The 22,933-nt window shown below is 54.5% G+C and overlaps 1 protein-coding gene and 1 long non-coding RNA gene across 8 annotated transcripts in view; one reads left to right on the top strand and one right to left on the bottom strand.

The window, feature by feature from the left end:
• HDAC7 (histone deacetylase 7) overlaps positions 1-10,383 on the bottom strand; it is a 36,781-nt gene extending 26,398 nt beyond the window's left edge. For 3 of the 7 annotated variants that reach the window (XR_009736390.1, XM_061416329.1, XM_061416330.1), the window contains exon 1: positions 10,080-10,383. Coding sequence is in view for 6 of the 7 variants with exons in the window: in XM_061416329.1 (XP_061272313.1) it covers positions 10,080-10,368 (289 nt within the window). In the remaining variant the exon portion in view is untranslated. Of the gene's footprint in view, positions 1-1,926; positions 1,976-4,178; positions 4,257-9,585; positions 9,802-10,065 lie in introns of those variants that run through there. The other 4 variants (XM_061416332.1, XM_061416331.1, XM_061416336.1 and 1 more) reach the window with 4 other exon arrangements.
• Positions 4,256-14,672, top strand: LOC133247478 (uncharacterized). The gene is made up of 4 exons (XR_009736393.1): positions 4,256-4,584; positions 4,875-5,316; positions 8,773-8,973; positions 13,717-14,672. It is a non-coding gene; the product is annotated as an uncharacterized LOC133247478 (long non-coding RNA).
• Positions 14,673-22,933: the final 8,261 nt, after the last annotated feature.

Here is a 22,933-nt window from a genome sequence, read left to right as displayed (position 1 = left end):
CTCTGAGGTCTGTGTTCACTCCCTTGCCCTCACTGGTCCCCCAGCTCCTGGGTCCTCCTTGGCTAGACCCTGCCTCCCTCTGCACCCCACTTCTGCCTCCCACCGGTTCTCTCTCTCAGCTATGCCTTTCTGGCTCTGCTCACTGGTGCCATCCACGAGGCCACTCAGCCCACTCCAGAGACTGCCAGGGAAAAGCTTGTGTTATATTAATATCAATCATTATTATTTTATTATTACCAGTAATTAGTAATGTTAGTAAGGATCAACAACCATGTACTGAATGCTTACTGGGTGCTGGTACTGTGCTAAGTATCTAACTTGTACTCTCTCATTCGGTCCTCACAAGCACCCTATAAGGTCAACACTGCTACCATCCTCAAATTACAAAGGAGGTAACTGAGGCTCAGAGAGGTTACGAAACTCGCCAAGGTCACACAGACAGTAAGTGGAGCTTCTGGGACTCCAGAATCTAAGCTCATAATCCCTACACTGGTGTGTATAATGAGCCCCACCCACTGAGGTGAGGTGAGGCCACCTGGGGGTCACTGGACAGAGTGTGGTCCCAGCATCGGAAGGCCTGGGCGTGACTCACGTGTTCCCACAATGCCGGCACTCCATCCAGAAGACAACAAAAATAAAGACAGGACCATCTCTGCCTATGCCTCCAAGAGGCCTCCAAGAGGCACTCCCCAATTCCATCTTTACTTCCTTTTTCATCCTCTTCATTTTCCCTGCTTTTTAAATGTACTTGTTACCATTTTATCATTTCCTGTAAGCTGCCCCCAGCCGCGCGCATATAACTAAACAAGCAAACCCCCAAGGCTGCCTCAGAGGACGAACGCTGTGTGAAGGCACTCTGGAAACCGTCAGGCCCTGTCTAAAATGCAGGTTACATAACCCAAGCAAGACACCCACGGAGCGGCTACTCGGGAGTGAATCCCCAGGGAGAAGATGCTCTCTTCTCTCTCCCTCTCTTGCCCAGGCCTTACACACTCCGGCAGGCCATGGGCAGGAGTGGAGGGGGCCCCGCGTGCAAAAGAGAGCCCCCATCCTCAGGGCTTCCCTGGTAGCTCAGTGGTAAAGAATCTGCTTACAGTGCAGGAGACCTAGGTTTGATCCTTGGGTTGGGAAAATCCTCTGGAGAAGAGAATGGCAACCCATTCCAGTATTTTTGCCTGGAAAATCCTATGGACAGAGGAGCCTGGCAGGCTAGTCTATGGGGTCACAAGAGTCGGACATGACTTAGCAACTAAACTGCCACGATCCTCAGGGCAGGCTCCTGAGGGGCTAGGAACACAAGCAAACAGCCATCAGCACCCCTAGACCTGGACGTCTGGAGAGAGACAGAGATCACGGTGGAGACCCTGGCCTGCTCCATGGCCTGGGGCATCATGGATATGAGTCCATGAATAGTAACAAGCTATGAATGCTGGCACTCACAGGATGCCACATTAATATTCATGACAGTTAAATACCAGATCCCCATCCCAGCTAAGCCCCGGAATCCCACTCATTTCGCCTGTTATTTTTGGAAGGTGGCGGGTAGATTCTCCAGGTGACACAATTCCCTTTTGCGGCCAGGGCTGCCCTTCAGGCTTGCTCGGCTGGGGTGTCTCTAGACCACAGATCCAGCTAGGGTGCATGCACAGCTCTCAGGGAATTCAAATGCCAGATGCATGGTACTGGGTACTGATTTGGGCCAACCAGCTGTCTTGGAAAATTTCTAGCCAACTGGGGATTTGATGAGATGAAAATTTACTGTGGTGGAAGGTAGAGATCACTGACTGAAAAAATGGCATACACTGTGTGGTCTTGTTTTGGTAAAATGCACAACACAGGAAGGCAAGTCAGGAGATGGAAAGGTGCTCAGAGGGACCGTGGCAGCGATCTCCCATTGCTGGGCCTGGCTGTTTCTTACTCCTTCACCTTTGCTCCTCTGTGTTGTCTGACTGTCTACGAGGTGCATGAACTGCCTCTGTAACAATGAAACAGAATTGATATGTATATATACAGCCCTGCACGATCAAGATGGCACTGCCAATGGGCATGTAAGCTCTGGGTCCCGTGAGAACTAGGACACAGGGCTCTCACTGATTCCTCCTATTCTTGGACCCCATATCCTCGGGGGTTCTGCATCATCTACAGCCCAGGATCCTCGGCCTCTCCCTGAAGCACACAGAAGGCCGAGCACGGGCCTGGGCACCAAGTCAGGACTGACTTAATGGATGCCTGCAGCCTGAATAATGATCATTTCCTGAAAGAAATGCCTCCTGCCTCTTCCAGGGCCGCTGTGCTGGGAATAGAGACTGCTGACATCACTGACCTTCTCATCCTTCCCCTGCCTCATGCTCCTTTTAAAAGTTGCCAGGGAGGGGCTAAAATAAAGGTCACCCCGGCAGATGCTGGCAAGGTACTTACTGCACAGCAGGGCCATCGGGGCCAGTCCCATCCCAGACCTTCCCTGTGCCAGCTGGCAGCGAGGTCCTAGGGTCCCTTGCATCCTGCCTCACTGGGAGAGGCGGGGGTGAGGGAGTGAAAGAGAGAAGGGGTCCACCCTGTGACTTCTGGCTACAGACTCCTGCTGTTCCAGGCCCTTATGGGTGGAGGAATCTGTGAATTTGGCCTGATTTTTCTGTGAACTGGGGCTGAGCCCAGTTTCTGTTCTTCATGTCTTTAACATTCCCTATCCCTGACCTTCAAAAATATGAACAATAACATCAATGATGGTGATGATGTTCTCTGTGCACTGACCTCATACTGGGCACAGTGCTAGTCTTACTTACTTGAATCTTGAGAGCAACTCAAGGAGCTTGAAGCAATTATTACTTTCATATCACAGAGATGAGGAAACCGAGGCACAGAGAAGAGCTACACTCGGTTTTTTGCAGGAGGAGAATAGGGACGCTACCACCTTCCTCCCTGTGACCTCACTGGAGGGCCCTTCTGCAAGCTCTGCGATGGGCCCAGGAGAGAGAAGGTGATCACTCACATTCCCAGGGTGCATTTGAATCTGCTGAGGGTTGACAGGCACATACGAGTAAATCCCCACTTGAAAGATTAGGAAATCAGGTGTCAGAGTCGTTGGCAGCCTTGCACAAGGTTCCTCAGCCTATTCGACTGGGATTCAAACCCAGGTCTCTGGTCTGAGAATAGTTTCTTCCCCACTACCACACTAGAGGACTCTGAAGGCCTGGAATGGAGAAGCCGTCCTTCCAGTGCCCTGGAGCAGAAGTCAGGGCCCAGCCCCTCGCCCAGTGGGGCGGGGGTGGGGGGCTGTGCCAGCGCGCCTCCTCAGCTCCACCGTGACTCACTCCTGGGACCCAGGGGAAACACAGCCCTGAGCTGCGGGCAAACACGGCCTGCCGCCTGCCCCGCCTCCAGCTCCCCGCCTCCACATTTGCTAACCGAAACCCGGCTGTTGCTATTTTTAACCCTCCAGCTCCCCCTTGCCTGGGGCTCCCCCCTTCACCCCACCCCGCCCCCCCGCCCCAACCGGGTGCCACCAGCCTGTCATTCTGAGAGCAGTTCCACAACCTGAACGCCCCTGGGCGTAGCGGATGCCCGTGCAGGTTTGTGGGGCAAGCAAAACAACACAGTTACAGCCCTGTCGCCCCAGTCGCCGAATTCCCCCACCCCGACTCTTTCCGAACCTGTGACTCCCAGCCTCCCCTGCTTCTCCCTGTCATCCTGGCAGCGGGGGAGGGAGAAATGGGACTTCAAGGGCTGGGGGGGCAGGTGGGGGGAGACTGCAGGAGCCAGAGCTGGCCTCCTGGGGGTGAGGGAGCTGAGCTGGACTCCTGAAGGGGTCCCCCTCACTCTCTCCAGGGTGCCAGGCTCTCCCTGAAGGCCCAAGGTCTCAGCCCACCAGGATTTCCAATCCCTGCAGGCAACATGGGGAAAAAAGGAAGTGGCTGGTGACGGGGTGGGGATGGTGAGTTTAGCCCAGGGCCCTCCTCATGAGCCGTCCTCTCCCCCTCCTGGGCGGAAGGCCGGGGAGACACAGGAGTCCAGGGAGTGAGTGCACCAGAAGCCTAAAGGAGGCCCAGGGTGGAAGGACTCCAGGAGGGTGGTTGGAGGCCTCTTCTTTTGCATGAGGGCTCCTCTGACACACAGCTCTCTGGGGAGAGGGCTGGACCATCCTGCAGCCCACAGCTCTGGGGGCCCCCAGGAAAACCTACCAGAAGAGGCTGGAGGCGAGAGGGTCTGAAGGCTGCTGGCTGATGTGAAAGGTAACCTTCTGAGAAGGGGCCGAAGGGGCAGGCCTGCAGGGGGACCAGAGGGGCCCGGCCTTCTAGCTGTCTTCTGCGGCCCCCACCAATGCCTCCCAACCCCGCCCCATGCACAGAATCTCTCCCGGTTTGAGGAGCAGATTCCAAGGGCCCAGGAGAGGCTCTGCGGCGCCCAGCCCAAGGTCTCCTCCTCTCTCTCTCCTGCCCCAGGCCCTACTCGGCCAGCCTCAGCCCTCACTTTGCTCCGTCCTCACACAGGCCCCGGCCCGTCCTTTTTTCTGGTGTGTCCTCTCTTCCAGGGCCCAAGTCCTCTCTACGTAGGATCCCCCTGTCTCCTCGGTGACTCCTGAACCAGGTAAATAGATCCCAGTGGCCACAGAGGCAGCCAGGCTAGACCAAGAAGGGAGGGACTTGGCACAGGAGTTACAGGGTGGCGAGAGGGGGAGGAAGGGAATGAGGAGGGAGGAAGGTGAAGCAGGAGGGTCAGGAAAGGGGTGGCACTTTGCTGCCACCTCCCCGGCACCCAACTCATCCACGGGGCCCTGGACTCAGCCCCTGGGAGGGAAAGAGGCTGCTCCCCCGAGCGCTGAAGCAGCCTGAGGTCAGCCCTGTCCAGCTCCCCCTCCTCTTCTCCCCTTTCATCAGCCTCTGTGGATTGCCTGAGGAGCCGAGACCCTGATGTCTTCTGCACCAGACCAAAGGCTGGCCCTCGGGCTCTAATCCTCAGCCTAGGTCCCTCACCTGGATCCAGGTGGTTGCCAAGCATGGCTCAGAAGCTCCGAGGGCTCACTTCCAGCCTGGGGAGGTGAGCGCAGGCATCCATTTCGCTTCTCGGGCAGACCTCCCCTGGCCTCCCTGTCTAAGGAAGTCCCCCTTGTTATTCTCTCTTGCTGCGCCCGGTTCATTTCCTTCTTAGGGTTCATCACAATGGGTAACTAAATGTATCTACTCATTTCTTGACTTGCTTACTTGTCTTACCGTCTCTGCCACTAGAGTGGAAGTTCCCTGAGGTCAGACGTCCTGCCTATGAGATCACTGTGTATCTGTGCCCGGGACCTGGCATACAGCAAGGCTCAGTAAGCACCCCGTGAGTAAATAAATAGCTGAATGCTTAGCACAGCAAAGGGGGCCTTCTGGTTGCCAACGTCACTTTTAGGATTGATGAGCCACAGGTCCAGGATTTCCCCAGGGAGAAGGAAGCAGGATGTAAAAGGAAAAGCAAGGTCAGGAAGCCCGGGACCCCAGGGAAAAGGTCAAGGCCAGTGAGCATCCACTCCAGTTCCGTCTGGATCCACGGTGTCACGCTGAGTGTGGACATGTACACAGTTGCACACCCAGAGGACGCATGGCTGAGTCCTGGACTGGTGTTGAAAGGCTTGGATTGTGCCCTGGTTCTTGTCTTACTATCCTTGTGTCCTTGGACAAACCACATACCTTCTGCGGGTCTCAGTTTCCTCAAAGGAAAAACTGAAAAGGCTGGCCCAGATCAGCAGTCCTCAAACACGGCTTGCCACCAGATCACCTGAAGCACGTGTCAAAATCCAGACTCCCAGGCCCCACCCCTGCAGATTCTGAGTCTGGAAGGGGGCCTGAGGATCTTTATTTTGAATACATCCCCAGGTATTGAAATGTACCTGGAATTGGAAATGTCTTGGAAGCCAAAATGGGAAGGGAGGTGTCAGATTTAAGGACTCCTCCTAATACTCAGACCACTAAGGAAAGCGTTGTCTGGGGGCACTTTCCTGCAGTTCCAAGTGCCCTGAACTCTAAAGCAAGTGGCCTGGGAACCAGCATTTGAAGAGAGATGAGCATGCTTTCCAGCAAATACCTGGACTTCAAAAAAAAAAAAAAAGCAAGCCATTCCTGCACAGGCATACATCCCCTCCAAACACATCCATCCACCCCATGCAGAGCCAAGAGTGCAAAGGTGCACAACTCTAGAGACCACGCACATTCATACTACATGTGTGCATGTTCCCCAGACACCCAACAAAGAGCCACCGCATGGACTGCAAATTGCCATGGAATCACCACCTCTACATACAAGCCTAGGGGCACACGTGCAGACCCCCACCACTCACTCAGTGTGCATACACACCCATCACGTGTTGATCCACACGAAACAGACACTATCCTGAATTTATTCGGCCTCTGGGAAGTGGTGCAGGACCAAAGGAGCTATGCTCTGCTGATGACAACATCTCTCCTGCCTCTGCCACTCCCCCCTCACCCTTTGCCCCAGGCAGCATGATGTCCAGTTCCCTTTCACAGGGGGAGAGCTGGAGGACAGTGGAGAGATGGGATGTGGAGAGATGGGATGAGAGGCACAGAGTCCCCTACCCCAAAAGTCCAGCAAAAACGTCTCTTCTGCTTCCCCCACCAGGAGGTGCAAAAGGGGCTCCACCCAGCCCAGCCACCCAGCTCCCACCCCCAATGCTCACTTACTTGCCTAGATTCCCAAGCTCTGGTCCCTAGGAGCCAAAATGGTAAGGGAGGTGGCCAGATTTAAGGACTCCTCCTAATACTCAGACCACTAAGGAAAGGGCTGTCTGGGGGCACTTTCCTGCAGTTCCAAGGCCTGGGTCCCCCTGGGAAGGTTGCCACAGAAACAGGGGGAAATATCACAGGGAAACACAATACCCGGCAGGGTCACCTGCTGACCAGGCTTCCTGCTGTGTTGCCCACCGCCGCCCCGCCTCCCCATCTCATTGCCCTCTTGGCCTCCTTCTCTGGCCTTACCCGGGGCCTCCTCACCGAAGCTCTCCTTCCTGCCTCCCCTGCCTTATGCAGAAAGCTCTGCTCCTTTTGGTTCCAAACAACATCAGGGATGGCCCAGAGCTGAGTCCCCCACTCCTAATCCTACCAGCGCCCCCACCACAGGAAATCAAAGCTTCCTGCCCCAGAGGAAGTGCCCCATCTAGTGAACAAATCCAACACAGAAACGACAGTCCCAGAGCCTTGGAAAGACAGATGCCAGCTCCCAGGCCTCACCCTGGCCCTGCTTCCAGCAGTACCCCTCACCCCACCACAGGCCCCGGTCTCAGGTCTGCCTAAGGACAGGTCAGGCCAAGGCATGACGAGGGCATGCGCGGGACCTGAGCCAGGCCGGGGAGGAGAAGGCCATGGGCACTGGCAGAGTTAGCAGGTCTGGTCCTGGCCCCACCTGGCCTGCCATTCCCTGGCTGGGTGACCCCGGGCCTTACCTTAGCTTATCTTCTCTCGGACCCCTGACAACTTCAAAATTACCAGCTCTTAAAATGAAAGGCCAGGAGAAGGAAGGCAAAGAGGTGGTGGGGGTTCTGCCTTGGGCACAGACGCCTGCAGCCCCAGGAGGGTACCCGTTCCTCACACACATCACACATGAGATTCTAATTTCCAAGGGCTTTCTATCCAGATTGAGGAGAGGATGGTGGAAAAGAAAGTTCCAACTCTCATTCCCAGAAAAGAATGAAAGCTGGGGTCCACCATTACTGAAGGAAATGGGGGCCATAACAGCCCCCATCCTGGACACCACCAGTCCATCTCCTATTGTCAGCCTCTCCTCCTCTGTGGTCATTTTATTGATGGGGAAACTGAGCTTCAGTGTCAAAGTAGAGTGACCAGTTTAGATTCTTGGAATGGTCAGTGCAAGACCTGAATGCAACCTTCCCAGCCACAGGATAACAGCTTAAGACTTGGTGGCCAGAGACACCCACTCCTGGGCTCAGGCTAAGGAACACAGAGACCTCAGGAGAACACTGCCCCGGAGCCATTCCAGGCGTAATACCAAGAAGCAGCTCTGAGCCTGGCCTTGGCGGGGCCCAGGAACATCATGGGACTAAAGGCCGAGGAAGAGTCCCAGCGCATCCCGGACCTCGTTCCAGTTCAGGTTCACTGGGAGCAGCACAGCGAGACTGCTTTGTGCCTTTGTTTCCCCAGCAGTGACTCCACGGAAGAGGAACATTACTTCTTAGTTCAGTGGGTAGAGGGGACAGAGAGAAGAAAGCAGGGAGGTTGAGATGCTGAGCAATGAGCTCTGCAAATGGTCTTGCAGAGCCTGGAGAAGGAGCTTCCAAGGGAGTTGGTATGAGGAAAGGAGTGTATGGCTGCCCAAGCCACTCGGAGGACCTGACCTATGGGGTCCTACAGGGGAGAAATGGGCCACTGTTAGGGAGCACGGAAACTGAGTCACAGTGGCTCGGGCAGGGGTCTTGAGGAAAGTCCTCATCGACCCAAATGCATGTCCAGGGAATAGGATGATAAATCCAGATGCTGAGTCCCCAGCAGGGCCACTGAAACTGGCAGGCAGAGCTGGGCCTCAAGCAGATGCTGAGTGAGGGTGTGGGGAGGGATGGGCAGCAGCAGGACAGGCCCCGTCCAGACGCAGGGGGAGGCCTCTGGGGTATGCAAGACGGCCAGCAGGGACAAGGAATGGCCTGGACTGGGTGGGAGGAGCCCCAGTGGCTGGCCAGGTCAGATCTGAAAGGGTAGCTTGGGCAGCAGGAGAGAAGGAAATGGGGGTGGGGGTGCTGGTTGGCCTGCAAGTCCCACGGGTCTCTCTTAGTTCACAGGCCCAGAATCAGAGCTCAGCCCAGCTGCCGGATTTGCCGCCTGCTCTCACTCCCCAGGACCATCAGACCCCAGGTTTGGGGGGCACACATCCTGTCCCCCACCGCTCAGGACACAGCCTGCGGTCCCCATCTTCCCGCGCCCCGCCAGCACCTCCACAGCTCACTTGAGCACAGGTGTCTCTTCACCCAGATGGGTGAGCAGGGTTGGGGGGGCGGCGGGCGGGGGGCGTTGCTGTCAGAGACCCTCCCTCATAGGGATCACTTTCCCCAGCGGAGGGGTCGGAAAAGTCCAACCGGGGTCCGCGGGCTGGGGGCGCTGATATTCGGGGCTCAGATTGTGGCCCCAACTCAACGGGTCCTGCCCTTTGCCCAGCGCTTCCAAACCTTCCGCCCGGGAGCACCGCCCCCTCCCGGGGCCGCGGCGGCCGTCCCTCCCTCCAGGGTCCCCCGTTCAGTCCTCCCCGTGAATGGGGGTGATGGGACGCCGGGCCCGCGCACCGGCGGCCCGGGGCCTCCAACTCCCTCCCTCGGGCCTGTCGCTGCCCCGGGGCGGGCGGATGTGGGCGCCCCGCAGGAGGCCCTTAACCCTCCGGCCCCGGAACCAGCCCGGGCCGGGAGCCTGCCGGAGCCCCGCGGAGCCGGGCGACGCGGGCACGATCGCGGGGGCGCACGCCGGGCTGGGCCCGCGGGGCCGCCCGGAGCCCCGCGCGGGAGCCGGAGCCCAAGCCCAAGCCCAAGCCCGGGCGGGCGGCGCTGGGTGCCGCGCGCAGGGCGGGGCGGACGGGGGGCGGCAGCCCAGTACTCACCAGCGCCGGGGCTGTGCATCCAGGGGCCGGGGCCCTCAGAGCGGGGGGCTCATGGCGGGGCGGGGGGCTGGGGCGCCGGCCTCACATCCCCCCCGGTCGCCGGAGGCTGCGGAGCGACTGTGAGACGGCGAGAGGAAGGGAGGGGGCCGGGAGGGGGAGGGCCCTGGCAGCCCGGCCGGCAGGGTAGGATGACAATGGAAGGAAATGCTTTATCTGAGTCTGAGAGCGGGCCAAGGGGGAGGGGAGGGAGGGGGCAGGCGCTCGCGGCCCGGGGACGCACCACCCGGCAGACACGGCGCGGCGCCCGGGCTGGCGGACGGGCGGGCGGACACCCCGCGCGGCCAGATCGCGGGGAGGCAGCGCCGAACCCGGAACGCGGGGGACGCGGCCCCGACCCGCGCGCTGCCGCCGCGCTGCAGCCCAAGTCCCGGCCGCCGCGCGGCGCAGCGACCCGCGCACAATTCCCGGAAACCCAGATACCTGAGCGCACGCACCCTCGCGGGCGACCGGGGCCGCAAGCAAACATCCATGTTGGCCCGGGGCAGAGTCGTCTACACAGACACGCCGCAGGGAGGGACCCCCGCGCTCAAAGGCACAAGCATGCACGGCCCACCAGCCAGCAGTTACACGGGGAGGGGCGGGAGGCCGCGGGACGCGCGTGGAGTCACCGGTCCCGGCGAGGAATCCCAGACGGACACCCCCGACCCCGCCCCAAGCACAACGTGCCTGAGGAAAGTTCCAGGATCTGATTTGAATCACTGCCCAGCCCTCCCCCTCTGCCATGCCCCCCCATGCCTGCTGAGGGGAATAGAAGGGTCCAGCCTGTTCCTATTAAAAGAAAAAGGGGGTGGGGTGGTGCCGATTTTGAAAGTTTTCTTTTTTTAAAGAAATTTCTCAAGGGATTTCCTTCCCTCCTCTCCTCTTCCTCTCTTCCTCCCATTCCTCTCCCCCCACCACCCTCCCCTCCTCTACTTTACCCCTCCCGGTCCCTATGAGTCAAACTTCAGCAATGTGCCCAGTGTCTCCCAGTGCATTACAGCGGATCATAGAAATGTTCCAGTCTGTGAGTCGGAATGTAGCCGCCTCCAGCCCTCCCTCAGCTAATAAACTCAGCTCCGGGCTGGCTTTGCACAGCAGCCCTCCCTGCCGGGCTCCCTGTTAGCAAGACTAGAAGGTCAGGGTCAGGGGTCAGGGGTCAGGGGCTGAGGACCTCCCCATTGTGCTTCCCGGCCTGGTCTGTCAGCCCTGTGCCTCTGGCAGTCTGCTGGGTCAGAGACACACCGGCTCCGTCGAAGTGGAGAAGTCTACAGGAAGCGCTGGTCTCTCCCCGATGGTGGGGGGCTCACCCCTGGAAGGCAGAGGGCAGCTTCCCTTTGACTCCATCCTGCTTCCCTCAATCCTGGGAAGCCTGGAGCCCCACGATGCTACAGAAAAAGAAGAAATTGACGCTGAGCCAGAGACATGTCAGATTAGAAGCAAGAGTCCCAGTGGCCTAGGAGAGCTTGGCCATGCTGAGGTCCAACATCTGACCATAGCTACCCTGTTCCTGCAAACCTGGCTCAGGTCCCACCACCTGTTGCTCCTGCTTCCTACCTCAGGCCGTTTTGTGGTCCCAGCGCTCACAAAGCAGACAGATCTAACCGCTTTGCACTTGTTCACTTATCCTCACAGACCCCTTTCCCAGCATGAAGGCCTCCTACAGCATGGCGCCACACACACCTCTCTCTCTTCCCTCCCCTTCCGCTGTTCTGCTCAGGGCCTGGAGGTACTTAGTGCTCAGTACTTAGATGTTAGTACTAAGTACTTAGATGTTAGTTGCTGTTATTACTATTATTATTTAAGCCAAACCGGGCAACTGGCTGTCCCCCTCATGTCCTTGTGCTGTCCCATTCCCCTACTTTGGCTCATGCCATTCCCTCCAAAAATGAATGTCCTCCCCCTCCGCCCCTGCTAAGATCTGTCTAATCCTCAAGGTCTATCCCACTTCTCCAGGAGGCTTTCCCTGATTCCCATAGCCAGAGGGATTCTTTCTTCTCCTTGAAGGACTCCACTCCAGCATCTTGTCAGTCTTCCTCTGTACTTTGACCTTCACCCACTTGTATACTTGTCTCAGCTCTCTCCTGCTTCGCAAGAATGTTCCAGAGTGGACGTCCCCTGAGCCCAGCTACTGCCTTAGTCAGGGGTGCATTCCTTGTAGTGTCTTGCTGAGCGCCTTCCACAGAATTCAGACTCCCTCTGGGTCATTTTTGGAATTGAAACAGATTCATGGACTTCAAGGACCATCCCCCAGTGGAACAACATCAATTATACCTTTTTTCTCATGACTCTTAAAGACACATGTTCTTCCGCCTCAGGTGTGTTTTTCCCAGTCCTTGCTTCCAAACCAAATCCCTCTCTGTGCCCACGGCCTCCATATCCACAGCCTCCAGAAAAATCGCTTGGTTGCTTCAGACGCTCAGCCTCTCCCCTGGTGTCTGTCTCCTTTAGCCTCACAATGCTCCCTCCTGATACCCCCCCAGGACTCCTGTAGCTATTTCTGGACTGAAATCAGGCATTTGTTTGCTCATTTCTACCATGTGCATCATTCATGTATTTGTTTGTGAGTTTTCTTGTTCTTTTTGATCTAATCACTGAGTTCTAAGAGATTTGTGCACAAAGTTTATCTCCTCTCAACCCCTACCTGTCCCCTCGGTACTCCACACATGGCTTTCTACACACACCAGAATTCCCTACCTGAAGTCAAGGCAGAGAGAAAGAGAGCAGGTGAGTCCTACATCCAGAAGCTGGACTGTGCCCCTTCTTATCTTGCCCCTTTACTTACCACCACCCCACCTGCATCTCATGGTCCAATCTTAATCCAGTTTCTAAGTCACACCTCCCTTGCTGAGGTGTGTTAGGGAGTCTCCAGAAAAGAGACCTGAGGCAGAAAAGTGCAGGCTACCTTTTTCTTCTCTACCCTGGTTACCATGTGGAGAGCTTTGTTTTGTTTTGTTTTTGCATAGACCGCTCAGTTAAGCGCTCTGCAGAAGAGATGAGTCTCATAGAACCTGCCTTGGCTCCTTGGTATCTTCCTTGAGGCTCTGGCCATACAAAGGCTGAGGGCACTGCCTTCTGCTTTCTTTGGGGCTCTGGGGCTACCTGACATTCTCTTTCCCTTCTTTCCTTCCCTCGCTTAGCTACCTTTTACTGTTTACCGTGTAGCAGCCCTATGCCATCCCCCTGGCAAATATTAGATCATTTTATTCATAACAGTAATCCTTGTTATGCTTGTGATTACGTACGGATGACGGCTCATAAAGGCTGAGAAACCTGACCAAAGTTACACAACTGGAAATTGAGGAGGGTATTCATCTATTCAACAAATGTTATTGGGTGCCCACCTTGTGCCAGGGTTTAAAGCTCCATCTGGAGTCATCTGGTCTAAACCTCAGGCCTCTGAGACCACTCTTGACCCAGCTTTCTAGATGTGGTAGCTGAAGCCACAATCCCTCCCCTAACCCACACTTCCCCCACACTCTCCACAAGGCCAATCAGAAAGTGTTCATCCCTGGCTTGGGTAGATCTCAGAGGGACAGCCACTTCCTTGGGTGGGTTGGGCCTTGGATTCCAGTTTCTCAACCTGGAATCAGATGCCAATGCCTAGGGTTTGGACTAGAAATATAAATAGGGGAGATAGATCCCCATCTTCAAATAAAGTGTTTCATGGAGCCAGATATAACAAGTGGAAGGAAGGAGAGGGAGGGTAATTAGGATTTATCGAGAGGCTCCTTTGTATCACATGCTGTTCAAGGCCCTTTCACTTATACCTCAGTATTATCCCCACTGTTTTAGTTAACGAACTAAAGCTCAGTAAGACAAAGTGTTTTGTCCAAGGCCAGAGCTTCCCACATGGCTCAGTGGTAAAGAATCTGCCTACAATGCGGAAGACCTGGGTTCGATCCCTGGGTTGGGAAGATCCCCTGGAGAAAGGAAAGGCTACCCACTCCAGTATTCTGACCTAGATAATTCCATGGACTGAATAGGCCATGGGGTGACAAAGAGTCAGACACAACTTAGCGACTGGGCACACACGCAGGCATAGAACCAGTAAGTGATTCAATTGCAAATGTGCCTGATTCAGAGCCTGTGCAGTTTCTTCTAACAGATCAAAACAATGCAGAAGTTGTGGCCAGGTCTCCTTCTCCGGTGCAGCCTGGTTACTAGAGATCCCCGCTGATCAAGGAATGCCATTCTAGATGCCAAGTTTCCTTCCTCACCAACCCCAGTCATATTGTCTCATCCCCGGTCCCCACCTTTGTCTGTTGCGTTGCTCTGGAGGGATCAGAGGAGCTATGTAAGTGTTCTGGCTAGGATGGAGGGGTACGACTTTGGGGTGCAGCTAGGCAGACTCCCACTCAGGATTTTAGGATCTGAGAGAAGAAGCCATACATCCTCCTGGATCAGAGTTAAATTAAGAAGAGGCTGGGTCATGGCCACCAGTTCAGATAGCCCGAGCTGGGAGGTGAAATGACTGTGGGGACAGAGGCAGGTGGAGCAAACTCAGCAAGTTCCTTCCTGGTCCTCCTACCTCCCTCATCCCCCTACCTCCCTCCATTGTCAACAAAGGTGATGTGGTTTCCCCTGTGGTCTGTTGCCCTAGACACCTGCAGTTCTGGGTATGTATGTGTATGTGTGTATGTGCCAACCATGCCCTAGGGGGACACAGGGAGAAAGCAGTGGGACAGGAAGCCAAAGATGAAGCCCCCTCACCCCAAGGTGAGGAAGGCACAATGACTGGGGAGGATGGCAGAGGCCACCCCCTTGGCCACTCCAGGTCCCAGCCAGAAGCCCAGGAGAGCATCGTGGCTGTCAGGACCCCGGGCTACGCTGGGAGCCACGGAACTTGAGTTCTAGGCCCAGTTCTGCCATTAACTTCCTGGGTCACACCTTCCTAAGTCTCAGTTTCCTGCTTTGTAAAATAGTAAGGCCTTGGTTATCTACCTCACAGGACTAGTCTGAGATTGTACGAATAATATATGCAGAAGTCTGTACCACTGTGAGATTTAGAAATGTTATAGTTGCCCCCTCCACACAGACACACACAGACACACACACACACACACACACACACACACCCCATAGTGCAGATAAAGAACAAAAATAAAAGCAAAAGCACAGTTTCTGCCCTCATTTTGCTCACACTGTGTTGAGGAAATAAACACATAAAATACTTGAAAGCCTCTTGTGCAGCCAACTATTTTAAAAATCTCACCACTGTGTGATCTTGGCTAAATCAAGACTTCTCTGGGCCTCAGGCTGGTTTCTCATCTATTAAATGTGAGAGCGGGTCTAAGTCATCTCTACTTTTCTGAGTCTGAGGCAGTTTTCTGATTCTGTTATTTCAAATGCTCATGGCAAAGAGGAAAGACCTGAGCAGATCATAGCCTAAATGAAGTCAGTGAGCTTTAAACTGGATTTTGAAGGAGCCCAGAAATGCGAATCGGTGTGGGGGAAGGGGGTGACATTCCAGGTAGAGAGAATGGCATGTGCAAGGGCGAGGCAAGGAAGCAGAGGGTGGCAAACAGATTAGTGAGGCTCAGGAATGAGGTTGGTGAGGACTGAGGGAGCCTGGGGAGGAAGTGGGACCGGAGGAGGAGAAGGGTCAGTCCCCAGGGGTGAGGCTGCTGAGACTGAAAGTGGGGCAGGAATATGGATGGGAAGACACTCTCCCAGCTCCTGAGGCTGGTGCCAAAGCCCATCCAGCCAAACTCCACCCAGGAGGGAGAGAAAGAAAGGTCCCCTGTCCCTACAGGGACAGCCCATTCCTCCCTTCCTTTCTCTCCCAATTCTGCTCCAGCTGGGAGGTAAGTGAGCCCTGCCACCTCCCCCAAGCCAGAGCCCTGTTAGTGACACAAACAGAAGAGGGCACTGCCATGTCCCTCCCTAACAATAATGCCAGCCATGAAATAATAGAAAGAGTAATGATGATGATCAAAATACTGAAATACCAGTCACCGTGTTTTGTAACAGAAACCAACAGAATGTCGGAGGTCAATTATGCTTCAAAACAAACACACAAACAAGTTCCTCAAGAAAGAGATGAGATTTGTGGTCACCAGAGGCTTAGAGGCAGGGAGAATTGGAGAAAGGTAGTCAAACAGCAACCCACTCCAGTATTCTTGCTAGAGAAATCCCATGGACAGAGGAGACTGGCGGGTTACAGTCCTAGGGGTCACAAAGAGTCGGCACAACTGAGTCAAAAGGTACAAACTTCCAGTAATAAGATAAATAAGCACCAGGGATATAATGATAATGTACAACATGATAAATATAATTAGTACTGCTTTATATCTAGGAAATTGTTAAGAGAGTAAATCCTGAGTTCTCATCACAGGAAAACATCTTTTTTTCTGTCTTTGGTTTTGTGTCTATATGAGTTGATGCGTGTTCACTAAGCTTATTATAATACACATGATGTATATGAATCAAATCATTATGCAGTATACCTTATACAGTGCTATAGTGCCAATTATATCTCAACAAGACTGAAAAAAATAGTAATTGATGATGATGATGATGATGAAATAAACTACCCATCACATGCCCTCTGATAAAACCCCACAGCACCAAAATCTCTTGTTATGGCTGTTCCATTTACTAGAATCTTTGCTCCTAAGAGCTGCAAGCGGTGTGTAAAACTATCCAATCTGTAGGATCTCCCAAACCGGACATTATATCAAAATCACGCAGAAGAACCTGTGAATAGCAGATTCCTGAGCCCTCTCACAGTCTCTACCTTTTGGGGTGCTGGGGGTGTGGGGTACCTAGTAATCTGCAGCTCCCCAGGTAATTCTAAGGTGTGGTTAGGTTTGGGATGCTCTGATCTATTCAAATCACTCCTTTCTAGTTGAGGAGGCCGAGGACCCAGTCTCCTTGCTGGAGGTGTCACGGTTAATCAGTGGTGGGGAGCAGGCAGAGAAGTCAGGCGTCCCAGCTTCTAGGTCAGCGCTCCTTCCCCAGCCTGCACCGCCCAGCCCCGGAGATGCCTGTGCCAGCAGAGATTATGGTCAGGGAGGCAGCCACTGGGCCATACCCTAATCATGGGCGAGAAGAAATTCGTCTGAGTTGCAAAATACCTCTCTGCAGCCAGCTCACAATTACTCGCTCCAGTGGCCCCTGCAGGGATGCTGCAGTCCACCCACTGGTGGGCTTGGGAGTTCGGCTTTGCTACGTGGCCCAGCAGGGCCCTCTCTAGCCCCCGTGACTCTATCGACTGGAGGGCAGGATTCCACCTTGTTACCTATCCTAATGGTCCCTCTTGAGAGGCACTTACCTCTGACCCTGGAATCTCCAGCAAAGACCTTCAGGAGGTCTTGGCCTAAGAACACTCACCTCTCTTCCCCAGGAATGTCTTTAGGGTGGGTTTGAACTAGGCTCCTGTGTGCAGTAGAAGAGCTTCAACATAAGGTGCGGGTGAAAGGGGCTGAGGGTAACTACACAGTGGGGTGAGTGGGAGTGTCCTTGCTACGACCTTGAAGTATCTGCCCACATGTGACCACCACTACTATTCTTTTTCAATAAGTATGATTTCTTATTTTTTGAGCATCTCCTCTGGCTCAGGTTCTTGGGCCCAGAGGCAAAGGGAGCCACAGTCCTTATCCTTGGTGAATTCATCATCTCCAGGAGCAGGATGCGGCCAAAGAAAAGAACCTGAAATGGAGAAAACTGTCAGATGAGGGACTAAAACACCAGTGCTGCAAAGGATGCTGGGTTCCCGAGTCACCGGAGCTCCACACTGGAGGGCACTGGTGGCTCATCAGGTCCTTGTGGGTGAGGGCAGTGGCTCTGCTCTGTCCTGCCCGCTCTGTGCCTGGAATGGTGATTCTAGAGGTCCCCGTCCTGCTCTCACCACCCTCATTCTAGCTTGGCCTGAGTGGCAGGGGCAGGAGGGCACAGGAGGCATCGAGACAGCCACTCTCCCCCTGGGCAGACCCTGAGGCTGGGCTCCAGGCTTCTCTGCGTGCAGCTATCAATGAACCATTTAAATAAAACCCATGGGGACCGGCTGAGGGAGCCCGTGTTGTCTTGTTGTTAAAACTGAGACTCTGGAGTCCGGCTGCTTGGGTGGAATATCTTGGTTTTCTCACCTGCAAACTGGGGCATGAAGTGCCTGCCATATTCGGGTTGCTGTGAAGACTGACGGGACCAGGACGTGAAGTGCTCAGTGTGGAGCCTGCCGTCCACTGAGTGTTAGGGATGAAGCCCGAGCTGACGTTAGTAATAGGAGACAGCGTCCTGTCCCTTCCGTCCCTCTCTGTTGAACTTTTCCCCTACACAGTCAGTCTCAAAATGAGCACTGACCTAATTTATGCAAAGACATCCAAATGGGTCTTTCCTTAGCTGTCCATTCTCCGATCTGGAATGTGGAAGTGGAGAACATGTTGGGGGACCTTCCCCCCCACACCCCCCACCCCTTCTCAGGTGTTGTTGACTCGGAGCTGAGGAGGGGACGGACCCCAAACCAGGCTGCAGGGAATGCCCGCACCACCTGAAGAGAGGCCCTCGCCTGCCCTCCCCCTTGTCCTGGCACTGCACATCTGCGGTGGGCTGAGCATCTGGCTGCATCCCTGGGGCAATGGCCACAGCTGCTGACATTTGCGGGAGGCGAGATCCAGCTTCTCATTCGGGGCCTGGGGGCTATAAATAACCAGCTGAGAGGGCCAGGGGGACGAGGTTGACCTTTGTGGGGGGGTGGGAGGTGCGGGAGCGGCTGGCGAATGACTTCCCCCACCTCCTTGGGTCCAGAGCCAGAGTTTTAGCAAAACAGGAAGAGGCAGCAGCAGCTGCTGGGAAAGCAGGAGTGGCTCCCCATCCCCCACTCGCCTGGGGCCTGCGGATCCCAGCCAGGACCTAGGAGAGGTGGAGTCCTCTCGGCTGGTCGGGCGGGAGCTGCTGGTGCCCTCCTATGGCAAGGCTGGGGCCCGGGCAATGGGAGGATGAGCCAGAGCAGGGCAGCCCAGTGAGTTGTGCCTGGCTCCCACCCCCACAACCCCAGCCACCTCCTGTTCCCTTTCTGTTCTTCTGTCACTGGGACAGAGGAAGGATAGGCATTAGAAATGGAACATAAACCATGTCTGCGGCCCAGCTGGTGTATCTAGAGGCCCACCTTCCTCTCTCATCCCCTCCCAGCCCACACGTGGGCTGAGCCAAAGCCCGAGTGGGTGGGAGGATGCTTCTGGCTCCTGCAGAAGGGTCTGGCCCCAGTGGAATGATGGAGAACTTCCTCAAGAACTCTTGAGGGGGGAAGAGATCCAAAACTCTGGGGGACCATTCTGTTAGAGTAACTTGTCCACAGGAACAAGCTCTGTAGAATCGCGCGCCAGCTCAGAGGCTTCGTGAAGTCCAGGAGGAAAGTCGTTGTCCAGGAAATGTTGCTTTGCTCTGCCTTGCCTGGGGAGATGCGCCACTGCCTGGTTAGTGACATCTGGTTGGACTTCAGCTGGCCTGCATCTCCAGTGGGTCTCTTTCTGCATCTGTCGTGATCCCTCAATGGAGCCACTCCGCCTAGGGCCTGGTGTTCTGCCTGCTGGGAGGGGCTAGACCAGCACCGCCCAGTAGTAACAGAATGGGAACCGTATTTGTAACTTGGTCTTAAAAAAAGTAAAAATACATTGGTGACGCCCATTTTAATAGTATATTTATTTAACCTAATATATGTAAAAACATCATCCCAGCATGCAATCAAAGCACAAAATTGTTAAAGAGACCATAATACATGCTTTTTTCATACTAAATCCTTGAAATCCAGTGTGTATTTTAGTTGCAGTACATTGTAGCCATGTTTTAGGTGCTCAGTAGCACTGGTGCCTAGTGGCTACTGTATCGAACTGCACAGGTTTAGAAGAGATGGCAGCTTAACCTCTTCTTCAGCCCTTCTAGTCCTTTGCTCGGAGAAGGCAATGGCACCCCACTCCAGTACTCTTGCCTGGCAAATCCCATGGATGGAGGAGCCTGATAGGCTGCAGTCCATGGGGTCACTAAGAGTCGGACACGACTGAGCGACTTCGCTTTCACTTTTCACTTTCATGCACTGGAGAAGGAAATGGCAACCCACTCCAGTGTTCTTGCCTGGAGAATCCCAGGGACGGGGAGCCTGGTGGGCTGCCGTCTATGGGGTCGCACAGAGTCGGACACGACTGAAGTGACTTAGCAGCAGCAGCAGCAGCAGTCCCTTGCTGGGGTAGAGGCTCAAGAAGTGAAAGAGAAGGCCAGTGAGGTCAATGTCCAGGGTTGATTTGCTGTAGAAGGACGGTATCCCACTTTGGCTTTCAAGCACCCATCGCTAGACCTCGGTCCAGTCCTGGTCTACAGGGAAGCAGGGAGACTGAGTCGCAGTGGGCCATCTTCCTAGACAATAGTCGCCTCCTCCTCTTCCCAGTCCTGGTCCTAAGCTGAAGACAGAATCTCATTGGTAGAATCTCCTTTCCTCTTCAGGTGTGTTAGCCTCTGTGCTCCTCTTTCTCCTTCCAAACATCACCCGAAGGCCTTCAGGCAGCAGAGTTAGGGGATATGGAGTGAGAATCAAATTTGGAGTGAAAAGCAGAGTCAAGCTACGGACATGTGGACTGAGGTGCTGGTGGGGCAGTCCAGGGGAAGTTGAGTGAACAGTTGGTCTCTGGAAGGCAGAAGAGCAGGGAAGGACCAATAAAGACCTGGGATCACTGGTGGGAGTGGAGAGGGAACGGTCAGAGATTTAGAAGAACAAGACGAAGTGCCATGTCAGAGTCCAAAAGAGAAGGTCACAAATGAGAGGTGTCCACTCAGTTGCTGTGGACGATGCTTTAAAATCCTTACAGAGAGAAGCTCACACAAGTTGGTAATAAACACTGAAACGGGTGGACTAAAACTCAAAGCACAGAAAGGATTTTTCAAGGAAAGGTGAAACATAGCCAGTAAGCAAATGCGGGGGAACATGCAACCTGCTTGTTGTCTAAGTGATGCCAATTAAAACAAGTTGAAGGCAGGCACCCTTTTCAAGCATTAGTGAGAATGTGGTGAAATATACATGTTGGTGGTGGTGGTGTAACTGCTTTTTGAAATTAATTTGGCAATATATAGTAAGAGCTAGAAGATGTTTTTACCGTTTGGCTCAATAACCCCACCCAAAATACCCTAAAACCAAAATTCAAGGTGGGGCGAGTGGAATACGTGCATAGTAATGTTCATCACCACATTCTTTACCATATGGAAAATGAGAAACAATCTGAACACCTACAGTTGGAAAATTGCGAAGCAAATTATATTTCCACTTAATAGAAAATTACGAAGCTACTAAAAAGATGTTTTGAATGTGACATAGCATGGCAACAGAATGCAGATTTCCCCAAGCCCAGTGATGGTTGCTGTGTTTAAAGAAACCCGGTGTAAGCACAGAGGAAAAGATTGAGAGGAAATATGAGTGGCAGGGAATGATTGTGTGGCGTGGTATGAAGGCACACGTTTTTCTAGTCTTTTTCTTTTTGGTTGTGCCACACGGTATGTGGGATCTTAGTTCCCCAAGCAGGCTCAAACCTGTGTCCCCTGCATTAAGAGCAAGAAATCTTAACCGCTGGACCTCCAAGGAAGTCCTTCTAGTTGTTTAAGAACTGTCAATGTCGTGAAACGCTGTGGAGATTGGGATTGAGGGTTGACCACCAGCTTCCACTGGGCTACAGGGAGGGCCCTGAGGACCAGAGGGAGGTCCTCAATTCATTCCTCCAGCGGATATGTTAACTGGACCATCCATCTGCCCGACCATCACTTCGGGCGCTGTCCACTGAAGGCTCCTGGAGCTCGATTGGCTCTCGAGTCCATGCTGGGGGCAAGACCTTGTGCTGGGGCTGGAAAAGTGTTAGTCGTTCAGTCATGTCTGACTCTTTGTGACCCCATGGACTGTAGCCCTCCAGGCTCCTCTGTCCATGGGATTCTCCAGGCAAGAATACTGGGGTGGGTTGCCATTCCTTTTTCCAGGCGATCTTCCTGACTCAGGGATCGAACGTGGGTCTCCCACATTGTAGGCAGATTCTTTACCGTCTGAGCCCCTGGAAGTGTTAGTTGCTCAATTGTGTCCAACTCTTTGCAATTCCCTGGACTGTAGCCCGCCGGACTCTTCTGTCTATGGGATTCTCCAGGCAAGAATACTGGGGTGGGTTGCCATTTCTTTCTCCAGGAGGATCTTCCTGACCCAGGAATCAAACCGGGGTCTCCTGCATGGCAGGCAGATTTTTTACCCTCTGAGCTACCAGGGAAGCCCCTGAGCCCCTGGAGGGATGGCCCAAAGAGGACAGACACTGGGGAAGGGAACAGTGTGTGGGGGTAGTGGCCCCAGAGAGGTTAGGGGAGGGCTGGGGGATCACCAAGGAGCTTAGGGTGTGTGAAGGCTGCTCTGTCCTGGGGGAGGGGTTGGCAGGCTGTGGTCGGCCACCTGCTGTTTCACAGCACGAAGAAGGTGACAAGAGACGTGAGTGGGCCATCACCTCCACCGCCCCCCACAGGAACTCTACCTGGGCCCCCACCTACAAGCACCATCCGGCCTGGGCAGCCTCCTGCTCCTCCCCCCTCAGCTCTCTTCCGACAATGCACACTGGGGCCTTGAAATAACATATCTTTATTTATGCCATCATTTCCACATAATTTGCCTATGATTCATCTGTTGTTAAGAGGCATTAAAACCTCCAGCCTCAGCTCCCAGGCACCCACCAGTCCCCATCCCACTCTCTCCTGGGACCCACCCTGCCCCTTCCCACAATTTCTTGTCCAGCTCTCACCCAACCCCAGCAGCCCACTTCGCAGTGCCTCTTCCTCCACAAGCGTCCCCACCCCAAGCTCCTCCCCAATGGGCTTTGTTGGGGGAGTGGGAGACAGGGGCTGGGACTCTCCATCCTCTCCCCCAGCCCAGACCCTGGCCTGAGGCAGGCCCTGCTGAGACTCCAGATGAACTAACACACACAGGGAAAGGGAAGAAACTTCTCCAGGCCAAGAAGCAGGGAGCTGTGGAACCCCTTCTGGGACCCCCACCCTCTACTTCCTCAGGCTGGATTTTCCTGGTACCTCAAGGCTGGTCCCTGAGTCCCTCCTTCCCCTTTATTCTGCTCTGACAGGGCACGGGGGTGTAGAGTTTCCAGTGTGCACGCTCGCGTGTGTGTGTGCATGTGTGTTGGGGGGTAGGAATAGGAAGGGTCGTCTCACACCCTCATTAATTACCTAGTAAGGCTTTGGGGACCCCTCCCTAACCCTCCCTGGGGAAATGTGAGCGAGTCAGGGAGCCGCAAGGTGGGGGAGGCAGGGGAGGAAGAGGATGGGGGCGAGGAGGGGGCTCTAGAAGGCGGCG

Source organism: Bos javanicus, chromosome 5, assembly GCF_032452875.1.
Source record: "Bos javanicus breed banteng chromosome 5, ARS-OSU_banteng_1.0, whole genome shotgun sequence".
NCBI lineage: Eukaryota > Metazoa > Chordata > Mammalia > Artiodactyla > Bovidae > Bos > Bos javanicus.
Note: the sequence above shows the minus strand (reverse complement) of the source record. Positions and strands in the feature narration are given on the sequence as shown.